Below are 27,536 nucleotides of genomic sequence, written 5' to 3'. Positions count from 1 at the left end.
ATCTTTGACTGAACAGCTTCTGTTGAAAAACCTTACAGATTTTAGTGCTGGGTAAGGAGCCAGACAGTGAATTCTGTCTTATGTTTCCCTTCTATGAATCAGATGCCTGTGCTCATTTGCATACTGTGGGAATGTACTCTGTGCAATACTGAAGTTGTAGTGAACCTTTGCCTCCAAAGGTGTGAGATGAGGATATGATGAGAATAATAAGAGCCTGGAAGGCAAAGAAAGTGGTGGCCTGAAAAAGTAAATGGGAAACCTTTGCTGTCTCAGGTCATGGTAGAACCCCAGGAAACGGATTATTAAATTAAAATTAAAAGGTTCATTGATACATTGGATACAAGTTCTGAAAATTACTGTAGCAACACGTTTCTGTGACCTTCAATTTAAATGATCGGTGATCACATCTTATGCCAGTTTTTACTAGATAGAAGTAAAGGTAAATTTTTGGGGATCTAGTAGAATTTGGCTATCTATAGCTGCCCATTTCAGGCTTCCTGAGCTTACCACTAGTAAGGTTAAGAATTTGTGCCTCTATTGGGTTTGTGTTAAGTTTGTGCATTGGAAAGGCTTAAGTTCTTCCCTTCCTGGTCTTGGCCATTGAAGTCCAACTACCTTCTTGCTACTGGTTCTGGAATGTATCAGATGTGTCTAGAATCTAATCTGCCTGGCAGAAAACTATCTGGGCCTTTTCCCACGAGGCTTTTTGGACACATCAGTAAATTAAATTTAATCATGGAGTTGTTCAACAAGTGTGCTGGCACCGCATGGCCAGAAGCAGGGCAGGGTGAGTAATAGGAAAGGGAGAAGGAGATGGTGGCTGTAAGTGGTTAAACGGGATCTCCATGTCACGTGAAGCCAAAACCAGACCGAAATTCTCACCTGTTTGCCAACCAGTAGTCTTGGCAGTACAAAGTTCAAACCTATCTCCAGATAGCTGTGATTTTGGTTGCATGTGATCCCTCAAATAGTCATAATTTCAAAAGAAATGACAGATTATAAAGATTCCATATTGTTTCAATAGTGTGAATGCAAATGAACTTGCAGGTTGTTCTTACACAAAACATAGTGGTACCTGGTTAAACACACACAAAAAAAAAACTTGACTTGGGTTTAAAGTGCGTTTACTTGGAGGAAAAAGCACATTACTGTTGCATGTAGTTACCTATAACAGTGGTGAAGGAACTGAGGGTCTACAAAAAATGGTTTTGAATCTTCCAAATCCTACTTTAGTAAAATTTAAAATCAGTGATATTTTCTAAAATACTCCATTCTGAGCAAAATGTATTTAGACAAGGTTGTGGTGGTAAGGCATTGTAGTATTTTCTTTGCACATCATGAATCTGATTTTTCCCATGGGCTTGTTCATGGCCAAAGAGTACAAGATTTATTACGTGCAACGGTAACATTAGGATTATCTTCTGCTGGGAAGGAAGGACAGAGTTTTACTTGCTTTTGCACCACTGCATTCTTGGGAAGCATACTTTCTTGGAACTTTTCCTTGCAGCAGTCCATATGAATTGCTGTAACCAAGATGTCAATCTGATTGATTATCAATACATGACTGATTTTTGCAGAGCGAAATATTGAAGCACAATTTAAAAAGCATGTTCTAATTTGTGCCATGAAAAGTGTTTTGAATTAAGGCATCTGATTTTTCTCATTTTATTTGCCTTGTTTTCCCCCCTTCTGTTCCACGCATGTTAGTACGAGGAATCTTACAGCTTTACAACAGAACTGGAATTCTGCTGTGTGTTGATTACAAAGATATGTGGGTAATCGTACAATCCCTCTCCCAATTTGGTTACAGTTCTTGTCCTGTTTATGTGGTATTGGAATTCATTTTGTAGTTATTTAAAAATGTGTATCAAGGAAGTTACTATCTGCTCTGTATACTGTTTTTATTACAGGCAGTAATCAATCTTTCTGCTTTTTCACATGTCAGATCAATTTAATAGCTAGGTTTTTGGAGAATAGTCTGACTTGCTTGATGTAAGTAAAATAATACGGAAGATGCTGTTTCACCAATGAGAAAATAGTGGTAAATTAGCAATTTGTGACTTCTTTGCTTGTGAATGGTCAGTTGGCCAGAACTCCAAAGAAAAGCCTGGTGTAGGTCAGTCCCCAGGGGAGGAATAGCCAGTTAAACTGTTTGCCCAGTCAGGGGGTATCACTGTGGCTGCCAGCTATTCCTGCATCTTTGCATCTCATATGATACATTTGTCATCACATCTGGAAACTCTGTTCATTGGCTTCAGGTTGTGACCAGGATATATAAAGAAGAAAGCAAATAGTCGTTGCCCCTCAAGAGTGTATATGCTTTATATCATCTTTTGTCCAACTTTTCATTTTCTTTTTATCCTTCCACAGGTTATCCAAAGCCAGTTAAATGTCTTGTCAGAGAGTATAGATTAAAGAATTTGTAGTAAAAATGGGACATTGCCCTTCTCTGGACTTGCTGCAGCACTTCAAAATCTTCCCTGAACTGAGTGGCCCAGAGTTGGAAACAGGATTCAGGGTGTGGCTTCACCAGTGCCAAATATAGCAGGACAGTCACTGCCCTGGTCATGCTGGCCACACTGTTGCTGACACAGGCCAGGATCCCATTGGCTCCTTGGCCACCTGGGCACACACTGGCTCGTGGTCAGCTGCCTGTGGACCAGCGCTCCCAGCTCCTTTTCTTCTGGGAAGTTTTCCAACCACTCTGCCCCAAGCCTGTAGCACTGCCTGGGGTTGTTGTGACCCAAGTGCAGGACCTGGCAGGGGCCTTGTTGAACCTCATAGCGTTGGCCTTGGCCCACCAGTTTGTCCTGCCCAGGTCCTTCTGCAGAGCCTCTGTGTCCTCCAAAAGATCAGCACTCCCAACCAACTCGGTGTCATCTGTGAATTTCCTGAGAGTGCACTCAATCCCTTAGTCCAGATCATTGATAAAGATATTAAACAGTACTGGCTCCAAAGAGAGGTTTTCAGCTGTTGTTTTTAATTAGCACAGTCTGGTAAATGTCTCCTTACAAGAAAAGGCATTTGAGACTCCTTTGGCAAATACATTCTGTACCTGTGTCATTTTTAATTTTTTTTTAATTAGTGAGGATAATCAGGACTAAGTAATGTGCTTCCAATCAGCATTTAGTATTTCTAGCATTTCATGAGCTGTATTGCTCTTTTTTTTCCTTTCCTTCTTTTGTCGTATCCTGCAATTGCATTTGCATTGTTTTCATGTACATGGCCTGCTGTTGGCTCATAAATTCTTTATAACTACTTACTGAATATCCATCTTTCTTTTCTATGTTTACAGCAGATAAGGCAGCTTAATATGATCTTGAATTTAAGCACTAAGCATATGACAATTTACCAATGGTGATTTTTTGGTATGTCTGTTCTTCTCGTATAGTATCCTGTCCTCTGTTACCATTCTGGAACTGTCATCACCATCAATTCCTACTTCTCATACCACAGTTTTTTATGGTAATAGAATCAGTTATAACACCATTCTCCACCAGTCAATACATTTTGTTCCAAAAGATTCTTTCAGTTTATCACTTTAGGAAGGGGCTAAGGAGACAATAGTAGCAAAATTTTCTTCTCTTTTAAGCTTCTCAGTTTCTGTGTGGCTCAATGTGATGCTGTTCTTGACACTCAGACTAAGTCTTGTGTAAAGTGTTGATTATCTTTATTAAAGGCATGAGCTGTTTGGAGATGAGGGTTATCAAAGTAATTTCTTTTTATGTGTTATCCTGTTTTTCTCAACTTCTGGGTTTATTTACTTGTTCCAGGTTTGGTTTGTATTATAAAGTTCTGTGGATGTTAGCCTGTTGGATGTATTGGCAAGAAGTCCTTTCTAGATTACTACATCAATATTTGGTGCTTTCTGCTTAGTTGGTATCTCCCTTATTCCAGTGTAAGCTTAGGTGGTGGTGGGCTGTGTGTGTATGGTTTGTTGTTTGGGATTATTTTGCTTGTTTGTTGTTTAAAGAAAAGCCAACAAAACATGTGGTGCTACATTTGTGATTTCATTTGTCAGGAATTTAAAGATTTTGAAATAACAATCATCTGGTCCTCCCGATTTGAGTATTTTTCTTTTCTTTTTCTTCACACTTTAGTGTCTCTTTTTCCCACATTTGTTTGATGCTTCTGGCTGACAGATAGAGCTGCATCTGGGGCTGATGAAGGCTTCTCATCCTAAATCTGCCCTGCATAGAAGTATTTTTTTTTTCAGAGACACGTCTGTGAAACATTTTGCTATGTTTTACTGTGAGATCTGAGATAAAAATATAATTTATTGTTAATAGTTAATGGCAAGAATCACCTATACTACTGGTTAAATTGTGTGAGGAAAGATGTAAAAACACTCTGATGACAGTTGCATTATTTGAGTCTGCTGTGATTTCAGCCTTTTCTTGGCATCTCTCCTTGAATTGTCCTAGCTCTTGAAGTGTCATCTGGATTCATATCCATTTGGATAAGTTTTACTTTCAAATATCTTTTGTATTTAATCCTAGTACTAAAGTTAATTTACAGTACCATCCCAGTTACAACAAATGGTATCAAATTCTCTAAATTGTTGAATTTCTTCTTCCAGTGATTGCAAAGGGATTTTTTTAAATACTGAGTATTTTTCCTTGGTCTTTTTACAAGCCAAAGGTTGTTAAATGTTAGTGCTTTGGAGCCCTGTGAACAAGCTGGTGTAAGAACAGTAAAACAAATGCAACATGTACACGCCTTCCCCCTGCTGTGACTGGCTTGGAGGTTTATGCTTGTCCTGCCAACTGCAGCAAGGCTTTTCTGGATCTGCCTGCTTCTTCTCTGCAACTGCTGGTTTGAGTCTTTTCAGTATCTCTACTGATTTGATTACCCTGTCCTCTGTTGGTGTTTATATACCTCTCTCCCCTGTATTGCTGGAATCATCAGTATCATTCAGCAGTAGAAGGGCTTCCTGATCCAGCAAATGATTTTCCTAAATCCTACAGATGGAACAGCAAAAGTTAATATTCCTGTCTGAGGCATAACTTTTGCACAAGAGCCACCGCTGAGTCACATCAGGGCAAGCTACCATGCTGAGTTGGTCTTTGGAAGCAGGCCACATGTAAGCTGCATGTGAGATGTGGGCAGTGTGTGAACAGCCCTTGGGCAACCTCTGTGTGTGTTTCAGTGCAGTTGAAAGGCTGACAGTCTCACAAGGAGCTGCAGGTATTGTTCATCAGGCCTCGAGTCACACAGAGCTGCTTTCATGGCTGCTGCAGAGTTCCAGGGCAAAACTGAGCCAGCATCTGTAGATGTCATCAGACATCTGTGCTTGAACTCATGGTCTGTGTATTTCTCTCCAGTGGGTGAAAGGATAACCTAGACTGGCTTTCACACTGCATGGTGGATAGAATCAGATGAGCACCTTCCTGAAAGCTTTAACTTTCCAGTGTGTTCCTAACATGCTGAGAGTGACTTTGGCAGTCTTCATTTAGCTGTTCTTGCAAGTTTGAATGAAGACATTTGCATTGCTTCAGTGTTACAATCCTGTCATTTCACTTACTGATTTGCAGAGCCTGGAGAGTAAAATTTTGCTCTGATAATTAGAATTTCAGGGTACTGTGGTCAGTGACAATGTCAATTTCCAGAATAGTTCTAATACTTTATTTTTTCAAGCTAACTAAAGTACTAGTATGTGACAAATTAATGGAGATGCATTCAATCAAAAGTGATGCAGAATGAATTTAATCATAAATGTGCGTAGCTGTATTCTGTTTACATTTGCTAGAATTAGTGTTTAAATTGACTGCTTAATTGTTGGGAAAGGAATGGATGATGCTACATTATTATTATTAAAGAATATTTTTCTGTCTCTTGCTTTTTGCACAGAGTACAGTAACAGATTTTTTGTTGTGAAAGCTGCTAAGTCTGTATGCTTTTTATATAAATGAGTATTAGTGTTCAAAATAGTTTCAGCTGTATAGCCAGACATCAGACAGTACTACTGTAGTCTGAAAAAGTAGTGAATTCCTGTTACAATTTGATCACTTTTTTTGTCTTAGCATGTTAATGAGTGGTTTCCAGTTTGGACATTCAAAACATTAAATTATTTGGACTTCAGCCTTTTGTATCTATAGAGTTTATTTTAGGTTTTCAGTTTCATTAGCAGATTATTTTAGCAAATCAATTTCTGGCTATATCCAGGACTCCAGTGGAGGCTGCTCCGGTGCAGAGCAGGCCAGTCCCCTCCCTTGACCAGCTGGTGATGCTGTGCCTGATGCACCCCAGGACGCAGCAACAAAAGGCCCTGTAACAGGCAGGCCTGAGTTGTTAGTAGAAGAATGGTTTTGTGCTTTCAGCTAGGGCTTTAAAACATAGCTTAAGAATATTTGTAAGGAAACAGACTAATAAAGTAGAATTTGTGCTTTTCTGGGCTGTAGATTTAAAGTTCTCTTTTTTTCTGTTTATTGTTGTGTAGGGTTTTTCTCTTCTCCCATCTCCTCTTTTTAGTCTTTGTGGCAAATTGTGGCAAATTATACTTGTCCATTTCTGGAAAGGGAGAAGGATTTTTAAGTAATGTACTGTAGGAGAGATTGCTGTCAAACATTTAATTTATAAGATCTGAATTTAAAACTGTATTTCAAAACTCAGGAAGGAAAGAAAGCTGGAACACAGCACTTTCATGTTGGAGGCATGGATGTGCTTAATAATGGAGGAGCAACCCTAGAATCATTTGAATGACACCATAACAAAAAAATTCTAGTTAGAGTAAGGGATGTATTTATTAGCTGTGTGAGCTCAGTCTTCTTTTGTGTTTTACTATTATTATTTTAGAGGTGAATTTGACCCATCAAGATTTCTCATTCTTTGTTCTCTCTGGTATCTCTTCATTTTGTGCACTGTGTATACTGTGTCTGTAGTGGGCATAACAACTCCTGTTGGTATACAGTGTGGCTGTCCTTCACAGTTTTAACTCTTAATGATGCTCAAGTGACATGGAGGAATGGAACACAAAGACTGATTTCACTAAGGCCGTTCTTAGAGTCTCTAGCACATCTGCCTGTTCTGTGCTGACATCCTTGAAGTCATCCTCATATTTTAACAAACACTATTCTAAAATTAAAATCTGCAACTTTTTATTTCTTCAAACTAAATTCATACTTTCAGTTTTGCCAAATCATTACGTTGAGAAGTTTCAATTAGCCGGGGCTGTACAATAATTAAAAATAAACGAATTTGATGGGATTTCATACAAATTAGTAGTTCTTAGCTGTGCTAGAAGAAACAAGGAAACCATGTGGTTAATTTATTACATTATGTTAATAAGGCTAAAGATGCAGCTCTAAATGTGCAGAAAGAGAGATCTGCAGTGTTAAGACTTATTTTACATGAGGGATTAAATTATCCAGTATCAAGTTTGTTTAAACTAGATAGAAAGATTGTGCATATGTTAAGTACTTTGTGAGGTCTGTGCCTCAATAGAGGCAGGGCGTTAAGAGTGGCCTCTTAGGCTGCTCTAGTCCTGGCAGAGCTCTAAGGCAGCTGCATTGTACTGTAGCCATGTGTAAGCCAGATGGCTTACAACCCAAACTGAGGTGAGTCCTCACCTGGAATTGCAGTGGAACTGCTTGAGGAAGGGATGCTGCCCTCTCCAACCTCATCTGTGCACAGCAGTTTCTGTGCTGTACCTCTGGCCAAGATTGACAAAATAAGCACAACTGCAACATGGTTAATCTAAGCATGTTTTAATCTAAATTATTGAGTTCAATAAACCTTTAAGTATCAGGTTAACACTTCCCTTTTTCTGATATTTGTCCAAACAAAAAAATTCAAGTACTAATTGTGATTATTCAGCAGAACATGTATTGATAGCACTGCATCCTTTTAAAAAGTTTTGTTTAGTAATAAGGAATAAAAGCAGAAGGAACTCAGGTTTTTTTTTTCCGGTATTTTTCAGATGGTGGTGAAAACCTTCATGGATATGGACCAGGACTCAGAAGATGAGAAGCAGCAGTATCTCCCATTAGCCTTGCACCTTGCATCTGAATTCTTCCTCAGGAATCCCAATAAAGATGTGCGCCTCCTTGTAGCATGTTGCTTGGCTGATATCTTTCGTATCTATGCTCCTGAAGCTCCATATACTTCCCATGACAAACTTAAGGTAAAAATGCCTCGTAAGATAAAGGCTTTTCTCCTACCTTATTCTGAAAATATAAACTGCCCCCTTAAAAAAAACCAAACCAAACCCAAACAGTCCCCTCCCCTCCCCCAACAAAAAACCCCCAAAATTAACAGAAAAATGTTTTTATTCCCATGTATACTGATTTTTAGTTTTATTAAAGAGAAGTAGCTTTAATTCTGTAAGTCAGTGTAATACTTAAGGGCCAGAGATGTGTAAAGGAATGCTAGATGGCCAGTATCTGTGTTGGTGATAGCTTTCTGTCAATGCCTAAAAAAGACAGTTTGATGTTCTCACATTATGAATTTGAAAATGTGGATAGATGTCACTACTGAAGGATTGTATTTTCATCTTCTGCTGAATCAAGCTTGTAAACTTTGTTTTTTGACAGGACATATTCTTGTTTATTACAAGACAATTAAAAGGCTTGGAGGACACGAAGAGCCCTCAATTTAACAGATACTTTTACTTGTTAGAGGTAACACAATAGTTATAACTTTCAGTAGATAGTATTAGCTCTGTAAACCTGAGAAGTGTAAAGAAGTGTAATCAGTTGTTCTCCTGATGTGCCAGTATGCCTGGCAAATTTCTTTTATTTTGTAAATCACACCAGTCTCATTAAAGTTCAGTGAATCGCGTATTTTAGTACTTATAGTGCTGTTTGTGTTTAGTAAGTTTGTTGATCTGTAGTTGAGGACTAATTGTCTAAACAATTGGTATGTATTGAAATTTAGCCTTTATCTTACAATTCCATGCATTGGGTTTTTTTTAATCAAGAGAGAAAATCTCAAATGGCGATTAAAATGCCAGTGTGCCTATATTGGCGATGGGAGGAGTGTAAGATTTTTGCTTTAAAAGCATTGCAAAACCATACTCTTGACAAGAACAGAGTAGTGGGGTTCAATGTGCTTTTAGAAATAGTATCTCATTTGTAAACAAGATACTTGATGTTTAAAACATGATGTTTAAAATTGTATTGTTTCATAGCATGAAGAAAAAATAAGGTCTTATTATATTAACAAGTTCTGTCAATTGGCTTTCATACTTAAGAAATCAGATCGTTCTGTATTTAGAGTTTTCTGGATACATCTTGCAAAGCCCCTGTGTTAGGAGCTCTTTGTATGCAAAGCAATATCCAGTCTCTTTCCCCAAAGTCCTGACATCTATTGTATATTATTTTTCCTTAAATAGAAAAAAACCCATAGCTAACATGATTATGTTTATGTTACTTAATGTGAAGTTGTACTAGCCTAAATATCCTCATTTTTGTTTTAGAATTTAGCTTGGGTCAAATCTTACAACATCTGCTTTGAGTTGGAAGATTGCAATGACATTTTTATTCAGCTTTTTAGGACTCTTTTTTCAGTTATCAAGTAAGTTGAATAATTTCCATTATATTAATTGTCAAAATATCATCAGGTTTGGGAGTAGACTGAATCATGGCATAGTCTACAGATAAATATGTCTGAACAGACTAAATGAGGAGCTACTGGGAAAGCAAATGAATGTGAACTGCTGACATTATGGAAGGGTGTGTGTCTGAAAGTAGATGTTTTAAAATTTGCTGTCCATGTTACAGCAGTATATTTCTTTCCTATTAGTTTATCTACATTTTTGTATTGGTTGTTATTGTCCTTTTTTTCATTTTGATTGTCTTAAAGCAGAGCTAGATTGTTCTAGATTTTTGAACCTTTCTATAAGAGAAGAAAGGCACATAAAATAGTTTTGAGATGTGGAGAGTGTAAGAGAGAGCAAACTGGACAACATTTGATGCTGTTTCTTGATTGTTCTGTTAGTATTTGTCCGAGTCTGAGAATTTAATATTGAAAATATTCTTTATGATCTTAGTAATAGCCACAACCAGAAGGTACAAATGCATATGCTGGATTTGATGAGTTCTATCATCATGGAAGGCGATGGAGTAACTCAGGAGCTGCTGGACTCAATTTTGATTAACCTCATTCCTGCACACAAGGTCTGCCAAGTAAAATGTTATCATAGAATTATTGTTATTATAACAGAATACTTACTGCCTTCTGCATGTTGTTTATCTCTTTATACACTTTAGCTATTGTGACTGTTTTATTTTCTCACATTCATTTGGGGATTACCTGGTGCTGTTGATTAGCTGTGTCTAGATTATTTGTTACAGAGAGATTGTGCCACCTCCCTGAAACATAAGTAAAGTGTTTTCAAGCAAATATAATAGGAAAACATTGTATCTTGAGGATTGTAGGTAGTTGGTTGTTTCACTTTTTGGATATGTTGGGGTTTTTTTAATAGAGAAGATATTAAATATTTTTTAATTTAAAAGAAGGAGGGCAGGGGAAAGATATTCCCAAGATTTCTGTGGTGTCTTTCTGTTCTCCCCAGCTTGCCAGTCAGATTTCACTGCACCTTCCTAATTGTGCTTCCCACCCCTTCCATTGTCTTTCTTCATTTAATTCACTTATAAGGAACAAAGTGACACAGAACACTCCCCTTCCTAGAGGAATTGTATGTTCCTTGAAGAGGGGATCACTGGGACTGCACTTGAGCTTTTAAAGTACCTTCACTGTAATGCCTTAATGAAGTTAAAAAGGGAATAAACACAACTCCTTTAGCTGTAAAATAAAGGAAAATGAGGTGCAGGCTGATGATGGTGATGCCTTACACTAACCAAGAAAATTCCCTTGCTAAAACACTTGTACTTATCAAAAGTAGTATAGAGTACTGTAAGTTTCAGTTATTAGTAAGAGGAGATGAATGGCACTCTGATTACCAAGCATATGTTTCTGTTTGCTCATTTGTTAATTTAAAATAATTACAAAAATTAAGGCATGTCCATCCATGACTAGATAATTAAATCAGTATTAGTATGGCCGTTGTCATTTACCTGTGAAAGCTCATCAAGCTTATAAAAGTATCTATTGCCTGAGATGAGTTTGCAATCCTTCTGTCATAATCATGAGACAGGAATGGCATTCTATCAAATGATTTTTATTGACAGCAATGAGAGTGTCTTACTGAAACTGCTGACACAGAGAGCCTCTTGTAACAAGAGTCCTTGTGAAAATACACTGTTCATTGTAAGTTGCTTCTAATAAATTAGAGGCAAGTAGATACAGGGAGTGGAAGTAGAGGGTGGTGATCTGAGGTGATGCTGTTGACAATGATGGGCATTGCTCTGAGGGTACAAAGGCCCAGTAAAACCTTGTGCTACTTAACATTGTGTTGTGACTACTTGATTTAGACAAAGTAAAAGTGAACATGATCCTTTAACATTAACGTTGTTATAGTTTTGCCTAATGAAGAAAATTCTCAAGCGAGGCTCTGATAGAGAGGGAGACAAACGTGGTGTAAATATTGGGTTGTAATGCATATTTAGTGTCACTTAGAGGATTGGTGCCATTCTTACTAGCTCTTGGTCATGACTGAGCAAAAAATGTCCTGTAGGCAGTGCTCAGTATTGTAATTTGGTCAGTATGTCAGTCTGTGTTACTTTCTTTGTTCCCTGTAACAACAGCACTTAAATGACTGCTTTACCATGGTAGTTCAAAAAAAGGAAAAAAACAACCAGAAAGTTCTTCTGTCTGATCTGCCTATGGGAGTTTGACTATTGTAACTATGTTCTCCTTTCATGAGCAGATCTGCAAGAAAATTCTGTGATTATATTGCTTGCCTTTAGATATGTAAATCAGAAGCACTGTAGCCTTAAGAGCACAGTTGATTTTCTTGTAGAATGCATGCAATAGCAATACTTCTAGGTCTGTGCAGAGCAGTCAAATTACCAGTCATTCCTTGCTATGACATAAGAAAAATACCAGTCTGGCAAGACTAGATGGAAGTTTGTCCTTGTAAAGAAGCTGAAATACTGTGGTTTGGATAATGCAGTCTGAGGTGGTGTTTTTTAAATTAGACATGATATACAGTCTACCTCTGAATCTAGATTATATTAATTTGTACATCCGTTCTTAGTAAAGTGATGGTGTGGTGTACATTGTTCTCTGTGGGTGCTAATGTGACTCATCTAGTAAATTCAGGTTTTCAGTAGCAGTAGCATGTCACATTTCACTCACATTTTGACCTGTGACCTCAAACTGTAGTTCTTTATATTAACTTTAAAAGTAGTGCTATTCAGTGAATATTTTTCTTCCCAGTCTTACTTAAGATATTCCTTTAAAACATTTTCATGTGTTAAAAATCTGTATTTTCTTCTGCATGTTCTACAGCATGGGTTATCCAGACAGGGTTTCTTTTCTCCTAATAGTTGAAGAAGTTGATTTGTTTTATTAAGTTACATATTACTTTTCTGTAATGGTGTTCTGGTGTTTGGTTGTTCGGTACTGTGGTGTTCTGCGTTTGTGTGTGTATTTGGGTTGTTGGTTTGGTTGTGTGGAAGAATCCGTATTGAAGTTCCATAGAAAATGTATTTTAAAATTTGAGATTCACAGTCCTTTAGTTTAATACTTGCATACCAGTCAACAAGGTTTTAATCGTGGCTGGGTTTGGGAAGAAGGTATTGGGATATTTTTTGAGGAGAATTCATACAAATATGTCTGTCTTCTATAACGAGACATCAGTTTAGTGCTTTGGTGACTGAGGAAATATTTGTTGAGCCTTTGGCCACCTTGATTCTCTTTACTATCTGTTGATGAACTGTCTTTGTCATCTCATTAATTAAAAGAAGATGAGAGAGTTGTTTTCAGTGTAGATTTGCCAAATACCATATTTCCAAGAATCGGTCATCCCTAGGCTTTACCTGCATTTTGTCTGCAGTGATTTGTAGTTTTCAGGGCAATCAGCTCATCGATATCGTTTTTCCCATCCAAGCTGCATTAATCCTTAGATGATATGAGATACTGCATATGGGATTTTACAGACTTGGACAGAAAAATTTTTCAGATATGCAGTTACATTCTTTTTCTTCCTCAAGAGCTATATATTAGTGTTCAGATTTGTCATGTTATAATCGAATGCTTACTTGGAAAGTTAACTGCTAACTCTGCCCAAGTGTAGGTGCTTTGTGTAGTCTCATTGTGGGCTATCTCAGAGCATATGATACAGTCTGTGGAGAAGTCAGTGCACAGTTTTACTCTCCAGACAAGGCTGAACTTGCTACAGAGTGTATCTTTAGTGAGTATGTGAGAGGCAGACAAAACCACATTTAAATATTAATTTAAATTCATTCATTTTTAAGTGCCAGATTTGGTGCACGTTAATTTTCAGAGTATTCAGGAATGATAATGTTTCTTCAAAATCTGTTATTGTGTGTGAAAACTCTGTAAAATTGTATTATATTTTCTTTATTTCAGAACCTTAACAAACAAGCGTTTGATCTTGCAAAAGTCCTGTTGAAAAGGACCGTCCAGACCATTGAACCATGTATTGCCAATGTATGTAAATTAATCCCTGTTACCTGCAAGTAATGTGTTCCTGTTATGGGCATTTTTGTTCTTTTAAATATTGTTTATAGAAGCTACTACAGTTTTCCAAATAGGATGTTGTTGGCTTGATTGTAAAGTGTGTGGAGTATTTCAAATAAGTGAAGAGGAAATTAATTTTTATCTATCTCATTCTAATGTTAAGCCTAAATCTAGGCTGTGAAAATAGCTGACCACTAAAAGTTCTGTTACAACAAAAGGAATTATGAATAGTTCATATGTCCAGCAACCAGGCAGCCTTATTTCATACCAAGCTTTAGGATGAAGCATTGCAACCTACCGGCTCTTTGCTAGATTTTCTTTCCCCTCCTAAACTTGCTATGACTTGTAGTCATAAAGAGTAAAAGAACTATGCTTTTTAAAAGGCTTCCTTCAAATTACAATTCCTTCTTGTTGAATGTAAGTGTTGTATGTTCTGCACATTAATACAGCTACTGCAGTCTTTGATGAATGTGTTCTGATCCATTCTGTTGCCTTTCCTTGGTGCTGAAGCCAATAGAATTAATAAAATTCAGAGTAATTTAAAATGGAATTAGGCAGATTCATAAAAGATTAATCAATAAGTATTTAAAAGCTCAAGGAGTCTGACTAACAGTTACCACATTCCCGTTTTATTTTAGCTTCGTAATTAGTCATATGTGAAAACAGGATAGTACATAAAGTAACCTTTGAGTTGAGTTAATATTATTCTCCTTACTTTCTTTTTCAAGTGTGTTGTAGCTTTTTTTGCTATTGCATTTGCACTGCTTAGATAATATTAATCCCCAATATCTAATAGGAAGTATTAAATTTTAATATACTTTATATAAATCCAAAAATAAATAATTCATAATTTAGGCTACTTTGGTTTGTTTCTGTTAGATCACTAATGACCTTGATACATTAGCCATCAAATATTGCAAGACATAATATAAAGACATCTGACATTCTTTAAAATGGATTTGAAGCAGAGAACCTTTATTTTCAGTATTTGATGATCTTCAGTTGGATTGGGTTTCAATTATAAGAAAAAAATTTTAAAAGCACTGGGGTTTTTTTTTGTTCAGTGTTCTACTGGATGAATATGCATTTTAAGTTAACAATTTTTTATTACTTGTTAATTTTGCTTGGGAGATAGTTACTGAGATTTGAAATTATCAAATTGTCATGTATTAAACTCTCTTGATAGAGTTAATAAAACTGAACTGGGAAGGATGTTTTTAATTTGCTTGAGCCAAAATTGTAAGGGTGAAATGCTTTGATGTAGTGAAGAAATTGTGCTTTGAATGCCTTCTATAAGTATAAAACCGTAAATGATACTGCATTAAAAGAATTTTTTAAAATAATGTTTGCATTAATGAAGGAAAATATATTACATAATTTTTTTTGTATTTTAGTTTTTTAACCAGGTTCTGGTACTGGGAAAGTCTTCAGTAAGTGACTTATCAGAACATGTGTTTGACTTGATACAAGAGCTTTTTGCCATAGATCCTCACTTACTGCTGTCTGTCATGCCACAGCTGGAATTCAAGCTGAAGGTGGGTTACACTGTAGCTTTGGACAGTCAATAAAATTTTTGTTAAATGTTTTGTTAAAAATTTTTGTTTTTATTAAGAGTGCAGAACTGTATATTTAATAAGTGTTCTACTAGGGGAATAGAAATTCTGTATTTATTGTTTTATTTTGAAGGTAAATATAACATTAAAGAAAGGATATTGGAAATTAGTATGCAATTATGTGCTTATTGTGCATGCAAACATGTATTATGCACACCAAATATATATAATCATTATAATGATAAATTAATGCAGTCTAATGCAAAAGCTTTATGTACTTAATCTTTGGATTGCACTCAAAATTTATAAAGTAATTAGGCTGTGGTTGGCTTATCTTATGAAATGCAAATGTGTTAGCTTCAGTATTGATTTGCAGAATTTTCTTTTGTAAAATAATGCTTTAATAATAAGGGAAGTATTTCCTAATATTTTATCAGATTTGTTATTGTCAGCTAATAAGTTAGCTTGACTGATTTGAATCTTTGAAAACAGTTAATTTATCCTGTTTTAGAAGTCTGTGGGGGTTTTAATTAAAAAGCCGTTTGTCTTTTCTGAGATTGTAAGTGGACAAGAGAAATAATTTTGCATGTGTGGATATACATGTAGGCTATGGTTGCAACAAACAAAAGTAACCAAGAGATAGGTATCTGGTGAAATTACATGTGGCTTTCATTAGTGCATATGTGTTTACAACATCTTAATTGGTGTCTTTTCCACACACATAAAATAGTCTTAAAAATGTTTTAAAATAAATCATTAATTGTTTATTTTGTCAGATGTATATTAGAGTACTGTATATGGGTTTTTATTGCTGAAAAGAAGGTTCCTTAATAGTACAGCCATCTATTCAGTGTCTGTAATGCATTAGCTTAATAGGTATATTTGTATATTTTGTCTTGTATGAATCCTATAAGATAATTAAAGAGAACAAAGATTATCAGAAATACTTTCAAACTCAGTTTTTAATCTAATGGTTAAAAAAAACAGAAATAAAATTATGACTAAGATATTACAGATAATTTACTGTTCCTTTTTCATGTTTTGATTTTTAGAGCAATGATGGAGAAGAACGTTTGGCTGTTGTTCGACTTCTGGCTAAACTCTTTGGCTCCAAAGATTCTGATCTGGCCACACAAAATCGACCTCTTTGGCAGTGCTTTCTTGGGCGGTAAGAGGAATGGGATAGAGTTCTGAATTTCTGTTCTTTTTTGATGTTCTTTTTTCTGTTTTCTTACAGTATTGCATTTTTTATTTTCTTTCTAGAGGATGTAACTGTTTATATTTGAACGAGTTCCTTATTGAATCGTCAAAGCAGAAAACTGCATACAGTTGTATTTTAGAAGGAAGAAGCCTGAAAGACTGCTGCTATATTGCTATCAGCTATGGCTATATAAGTTAGACAGACAGCACATTGTATGCATAGCAGAATTTACACAATAGCTATGCCAGCACTGTCTGAAATTTCATACTGTTCAGCTGTATCTGCAGCTCTGTTTTGCTTGGCATTTACCTTTCCGAATGAAGAGATACTTTCTTTTACATAATTGTAGAAGTTCATAATCTTTTAAAAAGAGAACATTTTCAAATGGTTCCTGGTGATGCCCGTTTACATTTGTGTAATTTTGTGTGTGCGTGTGTGTACGTGCACACACACAATCGACATTGTATGGAGACCTGTGTTCAGAAGTCAGTGGGCAAAATCCATTGGATCAACATTTTATCTACATACACCATATTCATTCTTTAATTTTAGTCCTGACTGAATTTCACAAGAAATAACAAGGATTTGTATGAGGTACATTATTGAGATAAATTCAAAACATTTATATTTTGCCGTATAAAAGTATTCTAATAGTTAGTAGAACGTACTATCAACACATGTTACTACATAGAGAATAATACTGATTTGCAAAGCTAATTAAAAATTAACATTCATTATCTTCTATCCCTCTAGGTTCAATGATATCCATGTCCCTGTGAGATTAGAGAGTGTGAAATTCGCCAGTCATTGTTTAATGAACCATCCAGACTTAGCAAAAGACCTCACTGGTGAGATGCTCATACAGGGGTTTAGAATAATCTACAAAATGAGCAAGGGGCTGTGTAACTATTTTTGTGCATAGCAGTGTAGTTCTGAAATGCACCAAGTCCAATGCTTGATAAGGGGGGATGGAAGAGGTATTTGCTGAGTAATTGATTTCTGTTGAAAATGAGTGCTAGTATATAGAAAGAGGAGGAGTGTGTGGTTTTGTGTGGACTTTTTAAGAATGAGTAGTGAAGAAGCTACCCATTGCAGAATGAATTTTAAAGTAATTTCAAGTTCTAAAGAAACTGTGGGTAAGGCAAAGCAAATATTGGTTCGACACCCTGGCTTATTTTCAAAACTAGTCACTGAGTTCCCCACTACTCTGTTCCACTGAACGCAAAAAAGGCCTTTTTGCTGATCTAAACTATGAAGTTTCTTCTTCCTCTACAGTATCACATTAACTATGAGAAGATTTTCAGACTTAACTGAAAATACTGTTGTTTTTTGATGCAAGCTATTCTACAACATTTGTCAGTACTTCTGATTTATTATTCACATTTTTCACTCTTAAGGAATGAGAGTTTCTTCTTTTTGTTTCTTCTTATTCCCTCACCTCCCCTTTACTTACAATATATTCTAGTCAACTTTATTTCATTTTATTGCTTCTTGCAAATGATGTTATCATAAAAGTTATCACTCCTATATTCTTCTGATATTTACAGTTACCTAATTGTTTTATAAAACTTTAACATAGAAAACATTGGAACAGATGTTTCCTGTCGGTGGCTCTATATTTAATAGATTACATGGTTGTGATATATGAGACATTTAATTGATTAAACATTAGTAATAAATCAGAATACATCACACCTACATAAAAAAGCCAAGCTTCTCATTGTTTCTGCTCATGACAGAATATTTGAAGGTTAGATCACACGACCCAGAAGAAGCCATTCGACATGATGTTATTGTTACAATTATCACTGCGGGCAAGAGAGATCTCTCTTTGGTCAATGACCAGCTGCTTGGCTTTGTGAGGGAAAGAACGCTGGACAAACGGGTAAGTGTGTTAATAGTGTGTTTTCAGCAATGACCTGCTTCTAATATACTTCACTAAAAGTAAAATAAAAAAAAACTGAAGCCACGGAATCAGAGAATCTTCAGAGTTGACTATTAACAGGAATACTCATGGAAAAAAATATTTTCTTACAAGAACATCTTAATAAAAATTCCATATTGTGGTGGCATCAATCAAGTGTTGTCAAGCAAATAGGGTCATTGACTTGTGATAAACACAGTTACATTGTAAGAACATAAGAACGGTCTCGCATGTTTAAGCCAAAGGTCACTATAACCCATTATAGTTCTCGCAGTCAGCAGCTTTGGATTTGTGACTTAAGGCTTAAATCCTTAAATCACAAATCCAACAATTTGTGATTTAAGGATTTCTTAAGTCTGCTGGCCCATGCTCATAACTTTCAACAGAACTTTATTCCATGTATTTATCAAGTTCTTTCTTGAATTTATTTGTACTTTATAAGCCTCCATGGCATATGCATCTGTAAATTAAAGTTTAATGCCTGTTTGGGAAAAATAACTTCACTTGTTTGCTTTTAACTTGTCTGATCATTTGATTTGGTATCTCATAGATCTTGGATTACATAAAACAATGAAGATTCTTTGAGTCATTTATATTTAATAAATATGAATACCATGTCTTCTCTAAGTCTTTCTTTTCTATTCTAAAGAATCACCTGATTAACTTCCACACAAATTGATTGTTACATACTGCTGATCATTCTTGTCTGGATGTTCTCTGTCATGTTGGAACTAAGGTGACCAGACTTGGGAGCAACGTGCTACTCACCAGAATATTTGATTTTGAATGGCATTCAGAGTTTGCACCGTGTTACTTACTTGATGATAATTTTTTTTCTTATTCTGAAACGTTCCGTCTGTCTCTTCTGCTATTTCTGAGCATTGAGCTGACAGATTTGGAAAACATTCACGTTAACATCAGTGTTTTTCTTTAATAACTTCAGGTGGTATACTGCCAGATACTGTACATGCAGAGTTAATGCTGATGGGAAAACCTATCCTTAATCTGAATTTCTTCCATTTCATACCGTAACAATTCAGTAGCATGACATTTTTCTGCAATTCTTAATTATGTTACATCTGACTACCTCAGTAAATTTTACACACACTGTTCAGTTCATTTTGTAAGAAAGTAAGTTTTCATATATTAAATGTCAGAGATTTCTTTATTACTTCATCTACAGGTTTATTTTGTTCCCTTCATTGTGAAAATCAGTCATTTATTTCCAGCTATTTCCCCCTATGTTTTAGTTGATAATTAATTCAAAACAGAATTTTTATTTTAAGGCCTTCTGGTACGAGGCTTTGTTGGAAATTTTTTGGGATCCAAATGCATTTTACTGATGGACTTCTGGATCTGCTAAAAGTTATTTTTTCTTAGATAAAACTTCCCATTATGTAAAGTTCATAGACACATTTCTGTGACTTCTTTTTCAGTAGTGTCAGCTCTTTTTTGTTGTTACTGTTCTATTTCAGCCTGTTTGCCCATTCCAAATCAGATGTTCTTTTGAGAGGCACATTGTTCCTCTTCACACTCTTTGGTTTCTTTCACATTTGCTGTCTTCAATCTGCTTATGGACAGATTGCAATAATAGAATAATTACTATTTGGTATATAATTCTTGTAAAAGTCAGAGATGGGTTACCACCTTTTGTAATTAAGATTACAAAATCTTGATAATTTTCTTCCTGCTTACTTTATTAATTTTCTTAAAATGTCTCTTAATGATACTTTAAGAAACCTCTTCAGACCTCTCCTGGAATAAATCTGTTTGTCTCTCAGCCATACAGAAAGGATCTGGAAGGCTTCCCACTTCTGCAGTCTTTGGTGGAGATGTTTAGTTAGTATGCTTTTAATAACTTCATTTTGAAACTATTGCCCATGCTTCATCAAGGATTTACTTTCAATTTGCTAGAGTTTATACTGTTTCCTGTTTACATTCTCTTTGCAATGTAGCTATGTTGATTTTTTTTCCTTATTATTGTCATTTTTTGATAGGCTATAGAAAAGATACCCCCTATGTCGTTCTAGCTGTTTTTTCTAATTTTACTTTTTTTTGTTCTCAAGTGAGAATGTTACTATAATTTATTTTGACAAGAATGTCATCTTTAGACAGAGAAATAGTGATTTTGAGTATGTTCACTATTATAAAGCAGCTCTTCAATTAACTGTACTTGCAGCTTGACATTGCATGTTTCTCAGAAGTGATCAAGATCACCTTCCTTCTTTTTCAGCCACTAAACATGTCCAAAAGTTCGTTTATGAGACCTAAAAACTTTTTATATAGCCACCACTTTGCCCTGGGACTTACACCCTAGTGAGAAGGGGATGACTGTGTCTTCACCAGTGTCTCTCTGTTTTCCTTTAGCATGTTGCTGTCAGTGAGAGGCAGTCAGCTATTACTGCACAGCTGTAGTACTGATTTCTACAGAGCTAGGTCTTTTTTTGTGGGGCTTTAAATCAGTGTTGTGGCATGTAACGTTCCTCATGTGTTAGACTAAGTAATTTCACACCAGTTGTAGGTTTGATATGTTGTGTGTCAAGGTTAGGTGCTTTTTCAGGTGATCAGTGAAGAATAATTTTGTCTGTACATGATGTTTCTCTTATAAAAATCTCTGGAGAGAGCTTTAATGAAGGTATATCCTGAGGGGAAAATAAAATTAAGCACTGACTAGAAATTACTACAACAAATACTTAGCATTTGAAGTAGACCTTAGCAATATAGGGTGTGTTGGTAAATATAGTTATTGCTGTAGAATGAAGATCAAGGATCAAGATTTGTAAACTTTCATCTGTTTTTAAAAATAATTTTTAAGATTTCTCTCCAGTTTGGCAGAGGAGCATTGATAATGTCCATGTAACTATCTTTGTTTTCTATGTAGGATTTTCTCAATTCCAGGCTGAGTGCACTATACCTATTTTAATCACTCCTTTTCTTTAAAAGAGCTCTGTATTTTGCTGGCTGCATTTACCCTTTGTAGCTGGGTATCTGTTGGACACCTCTACTGCAAACTCCTAGATGATGGTTCATCAGTTTGACTTCATCTTTTTAGGTCTGCAGTCATCTCTCAAATGAGTATTGCTATTACTATGAAAAGAATGCTTATCCAACAGGCTGAAGTAAAGTGCTAACCTGTCATTTCAGTTCTGCCTCTTATCTTTATAAAGCTGGGAAAAAAATTAAATCATGCTAACTGGATCACCATTTAAGTGATCTGGTTTTTTTCTCCTGACCATATTCTAATTGACACAGTATTGGTAAAGATAGTCTAAACACTTTCTAGAGTGAAAGTTTCTGGCTAAAAGGCACTACTTAATTTTTTAAAGGAATGTCCTTAGCTGATTTGATATATATATATAGACATTTGCATTATGATTGTAGCTATTTAAAAAACAGCAACAAGTTTTAAAACAAATGAACAAACCCCACTTCCACTGGTAGTTTTCAAATCCATTTTTATTGCTCCACATGGAAAAGTAACTCTGGTAACATGCTCCCCAAAAACTGAAATCTTGTCTTTGGTAATAATTGTTCTTAGGAAAGCTCGTTTGGAACACTGTTTCAAAGGTCTTTCCAGCATCTTCACTTTTCAGAATAATTAGGAGACATTTTAAAAACAAATAACAAAAATACTCTTGTCCATAATACGGGAATAATCATAAGAACCTGAGAAGTTAAGAGAGTTTTGACAGCTTTGTTGGCATTTCTCCCAACAGTCTTTATGGAGTAGAGACTCAGGCCCTTCATAAGAACTGACTTGCACATCATCAGCTTGAAGTCAAAAGCCATAGAGGAGCCATAGAATCATATACCCATTTTTGGTTCCTCCTTATGCATTTTTCTGCATATGTGTTAGTTTTAACTGTACTGAAAACCATTGTGGCTTTTTTTCCAGATAAAGGAGAACTATTGTAAGGTGTTTATTAAAGTTATTCTAATGGGTAAAGGATTGTTTTGAATTTTCAATAGCAATTTTTTTTTCAAAACTCAGCCCAACAGTCATCAGTGGAGGAATTTAATTACGTTGGTCAACCAAGGAAGCTAAGGTTATCCAAGTTCTTCTGTTAATTGAATCAGGGTAGTAATTCTGTTAGCTGTGTTTATGTATGCTGCCTTTGAAACTGATTATTACATTCCTCTTTATGTTTATTTGCTGTTTCAGCTTCAATTCTCAAAAGTGTTTTACTCTTTTTTTTCCTCCCTACATGCATCTCCTCTTCAATGACTTGCTTTCATGGTGTTCAAAACATTCTCTAAGTGGTTTGGTCCGCTGCAACTGGCTTTCTACGTGCTCTGAGATCTACTCTACAGCTATTTCACTAATCAGAATTCTATTTGCAATCCAAACCTCCTTTCTTTTGTAACTCCTTGTTACTCCCACATTTTACGCTTAAATTTTCTGGAATCATTTCTAGAAATCATTTTTTGTTTTCTTCTGACGAGTTTTGCCATCCATCATTCCTGTCTCATATAGGAGATCTGATGAAGCTATCACCTGCATTGGAAGGGTATATCTGAACACAGAAAAATATTACTACTTTTCTGAAAATGTTTCCCTTTCAGGCCTTTATTTTCTTTAAAATGTGCGTTAAAATGTAACAGGAGTGAACAAATTCCTGCGGAAAAGTTAAATAATAACATCTATTTATAGCTATTACTGTATTATGTTCTAGCAAAGTCATTACTATATTGACTCATCTGTCACTTAAGAAATACAACAAGTAACAAAATACAAGTTTATTCTTTCCATCTTATTGTTATAACCTACTCCAACAGCTATTGGTGTCTTGTGGTGACATGAGCCATATTATCTTGAAAATTTGTCTTTTCTTTGCCCTTCAAGAAAGGGAAAAAATTCAGTAAAACTATTAAGAAATTAAATGTGCAGTACCTCAGTGGTATTGAGTCAAGCCTTCAGTTTAACAAGATTGAGGAAGTTACAGTATGAATAATAGTATCTACATTTGTGCTTCATAGGCTGAAATGATCTGAGCATTGTTAGTCCTTGGGAGTTCAAGGCCAAAAGTGATACCTAGTGTGTTCTGGAATAAATTATCTCTTTCAGTTCAAATTTAATGCATTTCTTCTAAATGATGTGGGAAAACAAGTGTCTTCTGAGGTTTACTGTGTAAATCATTCAGCATGAGACACTATGCTGCCTAAATTAATCCTGAAGTCAGTTTTGGTATGATTCCTCACACGAATCAGCACAGGATGGCTTATGGGTCTTGTCTGTTAAATTGTTTAATAATGGGATATTTGTTATTTATTTGAGAGGATAAAGTATGACCACCAAAAGCAAGATGGAGAACCCATGAACTCCTCCTGTAGCAGTTGTACTCTGGGGGGTTTTCCCTCAATCCCTCCAGTCTTAGAGCAATTGCTTCAAGGCTTCAGCAAAATGGGCCTCTCCCACTGTCCTGGAAGGTAGCCTCAGAGCTCAAGCCTGGCAGGTTTGGCTTGGCCTAGGTTCCAGATCTCCTGTGTCTAGGCAAGGGTGCTATGAGATGGTGTAAGGCAGTGGGAAGAAAGAAGTCTGCCACTTACCTGGTGCCTGTCTCTGAATAGATAAGCCTTCCAAATCCTGACTCAGTAAGACACTTATTCAGGCATGCATGTTAAGCTGTACTTAAGTTCTTTTCTGATGGCTAGGTCCCAGATTTTTTATGCTCAGCACAGAGAAGTACTGAAGTCCTGGGTACTGACAGTATTTAATCAGCATAGTACTGGCAAAAAAACCCTTACACAGGCTTTGCAAATTTTCATCTACAGGCTTCAAACAGCGTTTTTCAGCTTTTGAAGTGTCTAAGTATAGGAGATCAGAAAGTGGCTATTTTGTCTTTCATGCTTCTACATCTTTACTGTATTCTGTATGGTTTATTTATTTATTTGTTTGTTTGTTTACCAAAACCAATTCCTCAACTTCTTTTAATTTCTCCCCTCTCAAGTGGCGAGTAAGAAAAGAAGCTATGATGGGTCTTGCCCAGCTGTACAAGAAGTACTGTCTTCATGCTGAGGCTGGAAAAGATGCTGCAGAGAAAGTGAGCTGGATAAAGGATAAACTTTTGCACATATATTATCAAAATAGCATTGATGACAAGTGAGTCAATCTAAGTCTTCCTAATTTTAATTGTATAGTGATAAGAGATAGTCTGAAAATATGTTCTTATTCTGTGAAAGGTGTTATATTCTGCGTTTATGGGTTGATGTATGATGTATTTAATTAATCATTAAGATATGTATGCACATATTCAAAATTGTTTCATTATCTGTTCATGGATTAATTTTTATATACCGATGGAACTAGAGCTATGATTTTCATTAACTAACTGCTGTGTAAGAAACACATGCTGTTAAAATCCATCCTCTGTGAGTGTTATGTGTGTCCACACCACAGTACATGCACAGATCTCTCCTTTTGGTATATGGACCTTTAGGTAGACCAAAAGCTGAGGAAACATCAGAGGTGCTTTCACATTTGATTTGTCTGTGTTTTGTCACTCAGTCCCTTTGATTTTTTGAAATACTATTTTGGTGTCAAAAAAAGTATTTTGGCCAAGGTTTTGGAAGATTATTAATAGTTTTTCAGGAAGAGAGAAGCTGTGATACCACACAAAGGCAGAATTTCAGCCTAGATTTTTAGTATGGTGGACTCAGAAAATTCTTTACACTGTTTATTAGCGCCTTGCTTTTGCAGCCTGGTACTTCAGAATGTTTTGTTACCTTGGTGACTAGTCTGAATGGGCCAATAGCCTCCTTCAGTTGCCAGTTATGATACTAAATTTTTAAGCACTGCAGCGGTGAAGGCTCTTGCTTTGTTTATCTGGCTGGTTGTAAGTGGGCCATAGTTGCATATTTGTTTAGTTGGCACCTTTTTTGAAAATCAGGAAGTCTTCACATGGTTTATACAAAGCTAATTCAGCATATATGTGAAAATATACTTTCGTTTGCATTGAGAAGTTTCTGGTTTTTCTACCATGTTTACATTTCATTTTCAGTACACAGGTTTGATAGTGGACAGAGAATGAATCAGTTGTATAGTGAATGGGGCAGATGTTTTCTGTATTTCTGTTCAATCAAAAGCAGAACACTTGGATGGGCAGATGGAAATGAGGCAGGGAATTTTGAGGGAAGAGTGTGTCATCAAAGCTGAGTTTCTTACTCTGATGTGATTTCAGAAAGCCTGATTACACTATTGAAACTAGCTTTTTCATGAGGAGGCATGGATTGTATCCTGTTTGTTTTCTCTGTGTCCACACAGAAAGACTGGTGGCTTGATTTTTAATGTTCTAGGTCAGTTTGATACTCTAAATTTTAATTCAAATTATACTGGTCTTCAAGGCTGACAATTTAGTTCTTGCTCAATGACACCATTGGGTTGGTTTCCTGATCTCAGCGGAGGGATGAATGTGTTTGTGCACTTGTCAGGATTTTAGAGATTTAGCACCTGAAGAGATGTAGAAATGCTATGATCTTTTAAGACATAAAAGATCTGTTCAATCCTTTAAACACATAAGCAAGCATGGGCCAAAATTAGCCAGCTCTGGCCTATTTTCCTTCAGTAATGCAGCAAAGAGGATAAAAAGTAGCAGTGGACAGCTCTGGGCCTTGGAGTATTTTCCTCAGGGTGCATGGGATAACACTATTTCTTTCAGGAGATAATGGTGCAATATCACACAGAGTTCAGGCATGAAGTGGAATAGAACAGATTTTTTTCCACACATAGATAACTTGCTCACTTTTATAATGTTTTTGTTGTTGCTTGGCTGTTGATTTGCACGTCTGCTCAAGACTGAAAACTTCTGACTATAAGAGCTGCCTCTCATTGTATTCTCTGAGCTTCTTTGTTTTACAATAAATGTACGGGAATGGAGTGAAACAACCACATCTGAAACAGTGCCCTCTTACTAACTATAGTTACGCTAGCCAGTCACTTTCTTCACCGGGAGAGAAGTGTGTCTTGCCGTTATTCCCATTTTGTAAATCTTGACCCTCACCAGCAGGGACCAGGGAAGGGATGATGCAGTCATTCCATTTGTATTGAATGCTTTTCTAGAACATGTATCTACAGAGACATGGACTAGAGCAATGTTCATGAATTGGTAAGAGCTCTGATGCTTCCCATCTCCTAGAGTGTTAAACAGATGGAGTCCTTTGTGCTCTGGAGATCTGTTCCCCAAACAATATAGTTCTTGGAGTCAATAGCAGGAAAGTGTACATTTAAAGAGACAAAGCCAAGTTTTCTTTAATACTAATGGGCTGTCTTGACATAGTTGTATCCATACTCAAGGTCATCCTTTTATTCCTCTGTCTTGCCATCATGTCTCTTGGAATTTTCTTTCAACAAAAATAAGCTGTGTGAGCAGAAATAAGGTGTGTTTGATCTGTGCTGCTGTGGTCTCTGTAGAAGGCACTCACAGAGTTCTTGCTAGTACCAGTGGACTGGTACATAGTGAAAAGGTTTTAAAACTCAAACACACACAATATTTGTCAATAAGTATCAAATTGTATTGCTGAACATTGTGCACAGCTTTCATTTGTATGAATTGAATTAACATTTGAATGTTCTTTTTTGGGGGGGGCTATAATTAGATTAACTACTCACTTGTATTTTATAGTTCAAAGTTGGTATTTAATGTAAAACTTCAAATGTGTTATTTAAAAAAGATAATTGGAGATTGTTTTTGCTGGATTGGTTTGTTCTCAGTTTGCCTTTTGCCCCTTTAGTTGTATATGTTGTGGTGTTCCTTCATCTCCACCTTTTTAGTGTTGATTTTTAGTTTCTGTATTAGAATGAGTAGATTCTCAAGTACTGTAGTTCAATTTTAACCATTCTTTCAAGGATTCTTCAGATTTTTACTTTTCCTCCCCTTTGAGTTATATTCTTGTATTCTTTCTCCTTTATTTGAGCTTTTCACTGTCAGTGTTCTTCAATATATTAGAATAAACAAAGGGAGATTCTCAGATCCTAAAGACAAGGAGAATTTGGATGGTGACAGATTGCTCCCTCTTAGAGGTGAAAGTGAAAGAACATGGAAAAGCTCTCAAGGAGCAGTTCTTGCTAATCTTTCTATCAGTAGTGGAAGGAGTCTTTACAGCTGAGAAAAATGCCCCTAGTTTTTGTCTTCTTTCTTTGTTGAAAAATCTGGTTTTAATGACTTCTACTATTTCTTGTTTTTTCAGCTTGCCTGGAAGGTATTGTTTGACATGTACAGTAGTGATTTCTCTTCTTTTTTTTCTTCTTTTCCTGCAGATTACTGGTAGAGAAAATCTTTGCTCAGTATCTTGTTCCACACAACTTGGAAACGGAAGA

The 27,536-nt window shown here is 36.0% G+C and overlaps 1 protein-coding gene across 1 annotated transcript in view; it reads left to right on the top strand.

Annotated features, from left to right (window-relative positions):
• The window catches only part of PDS5A (PDS5 cohesin associated factor A), a 75,363-nt gene that overhangs the window by 20,124 nt on the left and 27,703 nt on the right, over nt 1-27,536 (top strand). Inside the window, 11 exon segments of the mRNA XM_005415463.2 lie at nt 7,919-8,122; nt 8,532-8,618; nt 9,416-9,513; nt 9,989-10,115; nt 13,435-13,515; nt 14,940-15,080; nt 16,151-16,266; nt 17,053-17,147; nt 18,039-18,184; nt 24,172-24,323; nt 27,477-27,536. The exon segment at nt 27,477-27,536 is cut by the window's right edge and continues 16 nt beyond it. Of these exon segments, the coding sequence (XP_005415520.1) occupies nt 7,919-8,122; nt 8,532-8,618; nt 9,416-9,513; nt 9,989-10,115; nt 13,435-13,515; nt 14,940-15,080; nt 16,151-16,266; nt 17,053-17,147; nt 18,039-18,184; nt 24,172-24,323; nt 27,477-27,536 (1,307 nt within the window).

Source organism: Geospiza fortis, unplaced genomic scaffold (genome assembly GCF_000277835.1).
Source record: "Geospiza fortis unplaced genomic scaffold, GeoFor_1.0 scaffold40, whole genome shotgun sequence".
Taxonomy (NCBI): Eukaryota; Metazoa; Chordata; class Aves; order Passeriformes; family Thraupidae; genus Geospiza; species Geospiza fortis.
Note: the sequence above shows the minus strand (reverse complement) of the source record. Positions and strands in the feature narration are given on the sequence as shown.